Source organism: Pinus tabuliformis, chromosome 1_2, assembly GCF_031772625.1.
Source record: "Pinus tabuliformis cultivar Carrire ecotype Pingquan chromosome 1_2, CPIR1, whole genome shotgun sequence".
Lineage (NCBI taxonomy): Eukaryota > Viridiplantae > Streptophyta > Pinopsida > Pinales > Pinaceae > Pinus > Pinus tabuliformis.
The window spans coordinates 1,039,821,449-1,039,832,990 of NC_142298.1; the positions used below are offsets into that span (position 1 = coordinate 1,039,821,449).

General features: G+C 36.2%; 1 protein-coding gene across 2 annotated transcripts in view; it reads right to left on the minus strand.

The window, feature by feature from the left end:
* Positions 1 to 872, minus strand: part of LOC149209687 (uncharacterized) — an 88,405-nt gene extending 87,533 nt beyond the window's left edge. Inside the window, exon 1 of one of the 2 annotated variants that reach the window (XM_089396467.1) lies at positions 624 to 870. In XM_089396467.1, coding sequence (XP_089252593.1) covers positions 624 to 738 — 115 coding nt within the window. In that variant the 5' untranslated portion in view covers positions 739 to 870. Of the gene's footprint in view, positions 1 to 623 lie in introns of both variants that reach the window. The other variant, XM_089396468.1, reaches the window with a different exon arrangement.
* Between the last annotated feature and the right edge of the window lie 10,670 nt (positions 873 to 11,542).

The window sequence follows — 11,542 nt, forward strand, 5'->3', positions numbered from 1 at the left end:
GGTTTACACGTGCTTGCACCCGCACGTTGAAAATGCCAACAGGACCTTGGATTACTAGTAAGGTTGACTGGTTAAAAAGAAATCTACCAAGTTCCGTTTTTTATGGGATCTAACCCAGCCAAATGGCAGGTCAAAAGTGGATGACTGTATTTCAAAGCACTCTCAATTCCATCAATCAATAGAATGAAAGAAATCCAACAAATAAATATTCGAAAATGTGAACACGGTATCGTAAGTTGTAACCCTACCGAACACTAATACAATTTATACGAAATGCCTTATCGAACAAGTACGACTAATGCCCCTGAACTAAAGCCTTATTTCCCTCAAATAGGTACATTTCATGAATAGAAGAGGGATCATTCAACGGACACAGCATTCAATCGCTTCACATCAATTGATAATATTATTAAAACATAAAGTTTGTGGGATCCTGCATGTGCCCTAAATCTGAAATCTAATCAAACCCTACAAATTACAGAAGCAACTCCAAAACATCCCGAGACAAAGCGAAACTCCATAGTTCATTCAGGAATGCATATGAATAGCGGAGAACACCGGCATAATTCATACAAACGATAAACCCTGGAGTAAAAATAACGAAACATATATACACACTTTACCTGCTGAAAACGTGCGACTTGTCTGCAGCTGAGAAGCCCGGGTGGATACACATTGTGTGTGAGATGATGAAAGGCGGAGAACCTGAGCAAGGGATCGAGCTTGCTGTGCTGCCATTGCTGATGAAATTACCCTACCTTGGTCTCAGCTCTCTATTAATAGAAACCACTCTATACTCTCATATAGGTTGCGCTTACCTATTAAACTTTTCAACGGGATATATGTTTATTTAAATTAGGTGTTAGTTTTTATAACGCACTATGTCGATGTTCAAAGGGAGATTTGATGCTCGTTCTTTTATCTCAGAGTTTGGGTTTTTTAGACATGAAGTAGAAATTTGATTTTTCTTGGGTTATGAGGTTGGTTTTTAATTTCAGGTGTTTTTTATATTAAATAGTGATTTGTTGGGTTATGAGGTTGGTTTTTAATTTCAGGTGTTTTTAATATTAAATAGTGATTTGTGGTTTTGCATGGAGAGCATAGAGGTATTTTATAGTTTCGATAGTTGTTTTATGATATTTGGTTCATAGATAGATATATATAATTAAGTGGTTTTGTTAATCTAATGTAATTTAGGTGATTGGAAAAAAAATTGTTATCTTTTTTATATAGGTTTAATTCTTGGATGTGACATGTTAAGTTTATAATAAGTATGTAACACTTTTCTCTTATATCTATCCAAGTAACTGGTCAACCAGGATAAACATGTGACGAGAAGCTACTATGATCTGATTCAACCTCCTGGGTTACTTTAAGGAAGTGGAACCGACAAAACACGCTCAAACTGACCATCCACACATCCAACAGAACCTTTAGGAGCTACCCCACCTTTCCAGGTGACCAACCCCTAAGGAAACTCAACAATTCAAGGACCTAGAGGCCCAGTCGCTCTCTTGCCAAGCCCTCCAAGCAACTGAGAGTCCCAGTGGCTCCCATGAGCTTGTTTGAGTGTGATTGTAACCTTTTTTCTACTAGTGATATGCCAACGACTGCGAGATTTATGGCTAAATTCCAAGGCTAGGACCTAGCCATTGCCCAAAACTCCATGGAATTCACAGAAATTGAAAAAAAAAAACATAGAGACAATGATGCCAATGCAAATTCTTAAACAAGGACTAGATTGGACCCCTACTAGCCATGACAAACATTTCATCAAACATATCATAATTATGCATTCTACAGGTTTAAACAACAGATCTGAGCAGAGGGATTTCATACTTATCTGAGAATCGCTAAGAAGCATTAGTTCCTTATCACATTAGTTGCATTATCGTCTATTAGGTCATAAATTCATTGTTCAATCACTTACAAATCAAGATATGATGAGAACAATACATTTTCATTATCATAAAACGTATTCATAAACAGCATATAAATAACAGAAATAATGAGGATACAATAGCCATAAATGCCACATATAATCCAGTACATTTGCTCATAAAATACCAAGGAAAGAAACTATGATTGATGAATGCAAAAGCCAACTTGGTATGGGACTACCACGTTCCACCCGACCGTAGATTGGCTGAGCCAAGTCTCTCTTTAGCCAATCACCCCCGTGCCATATTTCAAGCATGAATGTGGGACTCCAACGAAAAGAACCAACCAGAGTTTCCCAAGGCTAAACCACCTCACCCTCATCAATAGAGTCAGGCTTCCCGAGGCTAAAACACCTCACCCTCATCAATAGAGTTAGGCTTTACCGCAATCATCACCGGATCACTAGGCCATAAACAAGCATGGATGCCACTAGATTTCTTCACCTACACCATGAGGAATTTTCATGTCCCCTAGTCTCTAGGCTTTACCACAACCAACAGTCTGATCTAAGGGTCACTAGGCCATAATCGAGACACCACCCTCCAGGCTTTACCGTATATCCTATCATTCACTGGCAAGGATTCCTAGGCCTGATCAAGGGCAACCACCTCTAGGCTTTACCATATATCTTGTCATTCACCGGTCAAGGATTCCTAGGCCCACCGAGGCACACAATACATAGTTTTATCGCAACCCACAGTCTAGTTTGGGGGTCACTAGCTCAATGGCTTTACCTCAATCCACAGTTCAGTTCAGGGATCACTAGGCCATGTGTTCTTCATTCGAAGATCCACCTCACTTAGCTTCGAATCCATCCAACAATCCACATCAACCAAAACATGAGAACCCCATCTCACCATGGCCATCTAGAAATGGCAAGGCAATGATGAAGAACATTGTCACACCTGCAAATAATCTCGCTATAGCTGCTTAATCATGTTCTTCATTGCTTGATTTTTTGCTTCCTCTTTCTCTTCTTTGCCTTCCTTGATCCAATGTTGAAGTGCTCTAAGAAAACTCTAAGTGTCCAAGAGTGTGAGAGAGAGAATAGAGAGAGAACTCTGAAATTAAACTAACAAAAGGTAGCAACTGATGCTCATGAGCCTTTTTGTTAATGTGGTATCTATTTTCTTCATTTTTCCACTATTTTCCTTCATTTTCCTCCTCACATGCAACCTTTGACCTTTCACCTTTATTTTCTCCTAATTTCTTTTATTTTCGTTAATAAATTGCCAAAAATACCATTTTGTCTTTCCAAAGCCTTAGTCATTGTCTTTGTTAATTTCCTTAGCCATAATAAACCAAATTAACACCCACACTAGGATGTCTTGCACAACATTCAACTTGGAATAAGTGTCCCATAACTATGATTATTATTTTGCCTTTATTAACTTTTATTACATGGAATTTTCACCACGACTATTACAAAGTATAGTCTTGTAAAAGATTTTTCATTGTTTTAAAGGAATTTAAGTAGAGTATATACACCTTTGTATATTTTAACAGTGAAATGGTTGTAGAGAGGTGGCATGAAGTTTTATGTACACCTTTATATACTTTACTAGTCAAATAATTAGGTAAAATCAAGTTTCTTATTTCACAAACAAAAAAAACCAAATACCCAATTCTATGTCTAACATGGTTGTGACCTAAAAGATTAAATTATTATATTATTATATGAAATAACATTTAAAATAACTAAGTATTTATCTTATACCCAAATTTATAAAATATTTAAAATGATTAAATTTCTTAATACATAATATGAAATTGAGTGACAACAACATTTACATATTAAAAAAGTTTAATCTTTAGGTTTTTCTTTTAAAATATATATATATATATATATATATTTAATCTTTAGGTTTTTCTTTTAATATATATATATATATATTCCCTTCCCTTTTTTAACCATTGCTTGTGTGGTTTTGTTTAATTAAATTTGATTTTTTTGTAGTGTTAAACATTTTTTTCTTAATATTATGTTGTTTTAGTTATGTTAATTCTTTTTAATATTTATATAGATAAGTTATATGTATGTTTAGAAGAGGCATAATGCGTTGGCATTGTTTTGAGTATAACAAGTGTTATGTAGTAGCTTTTCTATGTGGCCTTGTAGCTTTTCTCTGCCCCTTAGTAAAAGATAGTAAAATTATGTGATCATTGTGCTATGTATTAAAAGAATTAGTTATTGTGCTTTCTAAATATAGTTGTAAAATGTTCATTCCTAGACATCCCATATCCTATTGAAAATTGCTTGCACCTTATATTAACATATATTTATGAATGATGTCATAATATTGATTGCACAATTTCTAAAGCTATTCACATGTTTCCTTAGATTTAATATAGTTAAACTAGACTAGAGCAATGAAGAAATAAACATTTCATCATTTAGTTAGATAGATATATTACAAATTTGATGAAAGCTAAATAATACAAGCACTTCAACTAGTCACTAATTTAGAATTTTTTTGTTGAGAATCAATAATATTTTACATGAATTATTTTTAAAAATTATCAATAAATTGAGAATAATAAATTAATTATTGTTTGCTCTAAACTTTCTTTAAACACAATATTATTAGACTATCTCCCAAATATATCATGGGACAATGATATGGTTAGTGAGCCTCATACTATTACATTGGTGACTTGTAGGGTTTGAATAGAGGTCTTAGTAATGGCAAGTTAAGAAATAATGTTCACTGGTCCATGGTATTGTAACCAAGTCTATTTACATATTAATAGTGTCCATAGTAAAATGGGGTAAATATCCATGGTCAAAAATCTTGTTATATGGTAACTATTATGTTAAATATTTATAAAATATTTTGATTTTAAAATGAGTTATGGTTTTTGGGCATGTGTTATTAATAAGTCATAGTATTAATTACTTATCTATAAGATAAAATAAAATAAAAACATATATTAAAAAAATAAAAATAAAAATAATAAATCAATCAATACCTTATTGCATTATAAGTAACATTTGCTAAAATAACAGATATTAAATATAGATCATCAGTGTTTAAAAATATTACTTCTTTAATTTCAAAATATTTAATCTTTGTAATATAGAAAATTAAAAATAAAAGGCAATGCTGTTTTTTTAAGAAATATATAGTAATAAAAAAATATTACTTCTTAGCTCAACTAAAAAGGGCAATGCAGTGAGCTATGTTCGGATAATAATAAAAGAATCATAAAACATTGAAAATGCTATGAATGAGCCAAAGTTTTATATGAATCTCAAAGTTGGTAATGTAAGACGACTCTCGGTGTAAAAACAACCCATACTTTTTATCATTGTAATTTAAATGTTTTAGGGTTTGTTTTTTAATATATTTTATAAATATTTATTTGAATAGGAAATTTAAGTATAAATTTTTGTATAATTTAAATATTTAAAAATCAAAATCAAAAACAAAAAATCAAACCACATGCAGTTACCATAAAAACTATATGTCCAAACTGCTTTGAAAAATGATATGTTCAAATTACTGGAAGGTGCTTATCCCATACAAAATGGTGGTGGCCAGCTGACTGACTTACCAGTCAATTTGTTATAAATGTGCGCAGAGCCAAGTTCCACTTGTGATTAATTCGCACGGTTAAAAAAAATCGTAAGTGTTAAACTCACATCGACAGCAAGAGATATAAAAGATAAAACATGCAATACCATTTTATTAACATGAGATATACATTTATAGTACAATATCTGACCATTGGGTTTCAGATCCCAAGGTCTCTTGGACTCCTTTTATCCATTCGACTTCCACACTAACCGACTTGAGGATTAGGTGTCCAACATTCCCCCCCTTAATCCGAAGGGTTATGTATGAGTCCAAGAAGAGAGCTGTAATACAAAATGTGCAAATATGCATGGCAGCACTAGGCTGAATGTGCTCTATGAAATGTTGGTATAAAGGGCGGTGGTTTAAGGATGACCACCAACACTGGAACGCTTAGTGCAGTTCCCGGAACTCTTCCAAAGCTGGCAAGAAACTGAAGTTTTCTGCTAGAGGAAGTGATCCTATTGTTTTAAAGAGGGAAACCTTCAACCATAAAAGGGAGGTCTCACCCCGCATAAAAGGTAAAACTTCAACCTGAAAAGGGAAGTCTCAACCTGTGATGGTTTAAGGATGACCAACAACTCTGAAATGCTTAATGCAATTCCTGGAACTCTTCCAAAGCTGGCAAGAAGCTGGTGTCTTCTGCTAGAGGAAGTGTTCTCAATTTTGTTCCTGGAATGCAGCCAAAACTGGCAAGAAGTTGAAGTCTTCTGCTAGAGGAAGTGTCCCAGATTGCCAACTGAAGGCATGTTCACGGGCATCTTTGTCTCTGGCTACAACTCTGAAACTGGTGTGGCAGGTTGTGGCTCAGGCTCGCTTGATGTGACTTTGAAGCTTGTAGATGACCATCATTTCCCCCCCTGTCAGATACAAGGTGAGATGATGGAGAAAACTCAACTGCAAGATTGTTCAATACTCTAGAACAAGTTCTGACATGTGTTTGGAATATCTTCTTGGCTGTTGATGCCCATTGCCAAGAAGCGATCCATCCAAGATGAATCTTTTTTCTTGCAGGACGTTTGTTTTTTAAGCATTTGTGTGAAGAATGGCTGGTTTTATGACAGTGCTTACATGGATGAAGATCAAAACAGTGATCTTTCAGATGGCCAACTCGGTCACAGTGTTGGCATTTCACGATCTGTTGTTGTTGTTGTTGTTGTTGCTGTGGAAGAGGGGCAGAATCTAGAACAGCTGAAGCTGAACTGTCATAAGGAGCAGGTGAACTGTCATGAATGAATCCAGCACTCTGAAACTGAATGGGCTTGGCGTAGTCTGGAATATGAAAGGACAAGTCCTTGTCATATCCAAGGCCAGTTTTGTGCTTGTTGTGGACAAGCTGTTCCCAAGGTCTGATGATGGGCTTGGGAAGTGCAGACTGAGTTTCTACATCTGCATGTACAACTGCTGCTTTATTTGAATGAACAGTAACATTATTGACTTGCTGCTGATGGGTGGTTGTCTCAATGTTCTGAACAAAAACAGGTTCAGAATGATGTCTATTTTGATGTAGCTCTTCTTGCTGTAGCTGTGATTCAATCTGCAAAAAATCAATCTTTTCCTGTGCATTATATAAGCATGTCTGAATTTCTGAGAGAGATCCTTTGCTGATTTGTAATGTGTCATCAACAGTAGATTGTATAAGAGTTTTCATGAACTCTAATACTTCACTGATTCTGGCCATTTATGCGTTAAAAACTGATCAAAACTACTACTTAATGCAGAAAGTAATACCCACTCACAGTACACAACAATATCCTTATAAGTGTGCAACAAATGATCAGTGTGCAACAAGAAGCAACAGGTAGAATTTGAAGATGCTGAAACCGGAATACCAGAAAGCAACTGTAATTCTTTCTTTCTCAAAATTTGCAAGGAGTCAACAAACTAGATAATGCAGATTCGTTCTTATTGAAAACTTTTATATCTCAACACTTGATATAGACATATAATCTCAGTAATAGCACCCAATTTCGTTAGCTCATCAACACTGTCTCTTGAATATAAGTTTTATAGAGTATCAAAAACCGCAGCAATGTCTCTCAAGCAGTTCCTTCTAAAGCTGAAGTAGGTCTTCCACCTCCAGCTATTGCAAGTACAGTTAAAGAAACCAATGGAGAATAATTCCAATTCAAACTCAGATTGTGGAGCACATATCTCTGGTCATGTTCCTCCTGTAGCTAGAAAAGCGTTCTTAGCATGGACATTTTCCACACGAGATATTCAGGAACACATTTGCCACCCTTACAAACACTTCAATGCCTCATTCAACATAGGTTTAAACTGTTCAACAAAATTCCACGACTTTCACCACAGCCCACACATGATAATTGAGGCTTACAATAGGAATTTATAATCAGGAGTCTCAGCGTATAATGAGAAGCACATACACAGGGAATAGATCAATGCTTGGAGTCAACATACATACCAAGATTGCTTCAACTCGTTTCTTTGGGCTTCAACTTAGATATAAAGAGCACATTAGCAATCATAATACAAAAGTGAACACCACAGCAATTCAGCGGCACCCAGAAGGCAATCAAAGCAACCAAAATATTCTAGGTTCACTCAACAGGAGCTTCCTGCATGTAAGCCACTTTTGACTCTAGGATGGGTCATAACAACATTCATGTTGGTTGGTGCGCTCTTCATCCCCATTGGAGTTATTTCTCTGGTTGCATCACATAGAGTTGTCGAAGTCGTGCACCAGTATGAGACAGAGTGCCTGCCTCCGCAATACAGGGCTAGTAAGGATAGCAAGGTGGCTTACATAAAAAGTAATGTTTCAAAAGTCTGCAATACAACATTAAAAGTGTCGAAGCATATGAAACATCCAATTTTTGTTTATTACTAGCTTGATAACTTCTATCAGAACCATCGTCGGTACGTTAAGAGCAGTGCAAACAGGGGACACGGATCAGATCCGGAAAGAAGCAGTTGTTCTTCCTTTCCATCAAGCCGTGGACAGTAAACAGACAAAACTTATATTCTCAGCTTTAGCTTTGCAGGAAAAATGGGTGAGCGGCAAAGTAGAATTTTCGAGTATTTCGTTGTATGCGGGCTGGGCCTCGAGCTTCGATCTCTAGACGGCGCCAAGTTTTCAAAATACGTGAAGAAGGTATATCGCCACCATGTTTTTCATCAACTTTCACATCGGGTTCACCAAATGCGAAACAGGTGAACGAGCCCGTAGTATTCAAATTCGAGTGACCAGAGAAGTTGTTGACAACTGTAGCAGACAAGGCACAAGATTGCCAAGTCTGGAGAGATATAGAGGCGTTTCTGCTCAGGCAAGAAAATGACAGAGATGCCAGGAAGAGTGCTAGGTGTTCCACCGTTCTCGCTCACGCAATTCTGCAATATTGATACGCCTCCGAAACCTAATCAACAGCTTGTCTCTGCCACGAGAATAGCCAGATCCTTCACTGAATAGCGGAAAATTGTCAACAATTCCGCCTCGATCACCAGCACTACCAATCTCAGACTTCACAGGGAGCCTCAAATCGCCGGGAATTTTCCAGATAGCTGGAACGATGAAGATTAATGGAATGAAAGCCGATATAATAAATAATGTCGGTGAGAAAACCGTCGGAGGATTATGGCAAAGAGATAGGAGCGCTCTATTTTCCGCATCATTAATCCTTCACTCCTTCTGAGCTTCACTAATCCTTCTTTCCATTTCCTTGTAAGTTGTGTAAATCTGATCAGCTCGCAGCGCATTTAACGTACAATCGTGCACCATCTCTCTCCAAATTTCAATTCAGGCAGCGTTCACAACGGTTCTCTGTCGGCGTTCAATGTAGCGCCATTAAAAAAAGGAACTCGTAACATATGATATGAATCTGTGTAACCGTCCATACCAACGCACAATCTTCATTCATTTAGATTTTTTTCAGCGCTTTATCGGGAATATCCATGAGAAACTCACCAACAAAGTTTCAAGACTGTTTAATGCACCAGAGTTATCATCTTCCAACACAACCTTCAAACCACCGCACCAAATGAAGACTTCTAATCCATGGAAATCCAATCGACTGAGCATCAAGTTTGTCATGGGGAGAGGGTTTTGTTTCTCGTTTTTCTTGAAAGTCGCATTCTTTAATTCAAAGTAGGAATTTTGAGAGTAGTTGTGGTTAACGCAACGTTTAATGTACGCAGGGCAGAGAGAGGATGCAGCAGAGAATAATGCTAAGTAAATAAGAGTTACACGAGCAGGAGCAGTGATTTGATGAACTTATACCACAAAGAATAATGGCAGGAGCGTTTTAATGAGATTTGCAGCGCAGAGAGCGAAATGAGCTCGGACAGGCCATCATCAGGACAGAGGGGAAGCAGCGCAGAGAATATGAAACGGTTTTGGAGTATGAGCGCATTCATATGAATATGTCAGGGCAGCGCTCAGGTTATGACAACGCTCAGGCGTTTCAATGTCAAGATGACAGCACAACAGAAGCGCAGGTACAAGGACAGGCGTTTCAATGTCAGGATGACAGCACAACAGAAGCGCAGGTACAAGGACAGTGCTGGACAACGCCAGGAGCAGCTAACATTTAGCTGAAGAAATATTCGTGAGAAAATATTCGATGCAGAATTGATGGCAGAAATGACTGCACAGAAAGGCCATAAGACAAATGGCTCACATTAATTTTGCAGGGCAGGAATACGCCTGCTCTGATACCATGTTAAACTCACATGGACAGCAAGAGATATAAAAGATAAAACATGCAATACCATTTTATTAACATGAGATATACATTTATAGTACAATATCTGACCGTTGGGTTTCAGATCCCAAGGTCTCTTGGACTCCTTTTATCCGTTCGACTTCCACACTAACCGACTTGAGGATTAGGTGTCGAACAGTAAGTCTGTAAGGTTTGTACATAGATTGCAATCGATCCATAGATGCATTCAGCCTCAATGCATTCAACCCAAGTACCAGGATCACTAGCCCAAGTACCGGGACCAACAAAACAAACTGACAACTCAATATAAATGTTTTAAATGCATCACACAATTTCCAAAGCATGGAGCAATAACATGTTCAATTTGATATTCAAATACATTGAGCATAAATAAATTAAATTATTAAAAAAACAATAAATTTTAATTTCCAATGTTTAACTATAGAAAAACTGCATTGATTTTTTGGTCAAAGGTAAATTAATATGGTTTGACCATAAATCTAATGCAATATCTACTACATGCGATAGAGATAATAATTATCATCATTCTTTCTTTCTTATATTTATGAAATCGTTCTTTTTTTTAAGTGTCTCTCTAATCTTTACAAGAAACTAAGAATTTACAAAGCAATTATAGTTTTAATGTATCAATAAATATTGATATGACAGTTTATCCTCCTTGAATCCAATAATACTAGCTACCTTGATTTTGTATATGATATAACAATTAGAGGAAGTTAATGTGTATAAGTATCTTAAAGTTTAACCTTTTGCAAACTTAACTAGAACTATAGTGTTGATAAAATGATTAATGAAGGATAGAAAGCATGTTTTGGTCTCATAACAACTATAAAGTAGTAAATTATGTTATTGAAAAAGAAGAGAGTCTTCTTTGATACACATTTTACTCTAATTTATCTTATATGGATGTGAAATTTGGGGTTGAAGCATTTCTAAAGAAATTTGAAGGAAAATCAAGCAAATCCTATGTGTTTATAATCTATAATATCAAAGATAATCCCTATAAATGAACTCAGACAATTAGACTTCTCTTTCTATGACAAGGATATACATATTTCAAGCTATTCAGACATATCGTGGTTCAACTTTTCCACATGGAGGTTCTTTCAATGTAGGACCAAAAATGAACATGGAGACTCTACCAATAAATGGAGTCTACAAAAAGAATAAGCACAATGTTGTACTACATGTACCCTCACATATATCTAAATCTGAAACTAACTCATATACGAGGCTTGCATAGCCACTTTACCCAATACAAATCCCAACAATTGGGGGACGTTGTACCCAATTTGTCTTTACTACTCTACAAACCAACTGTGG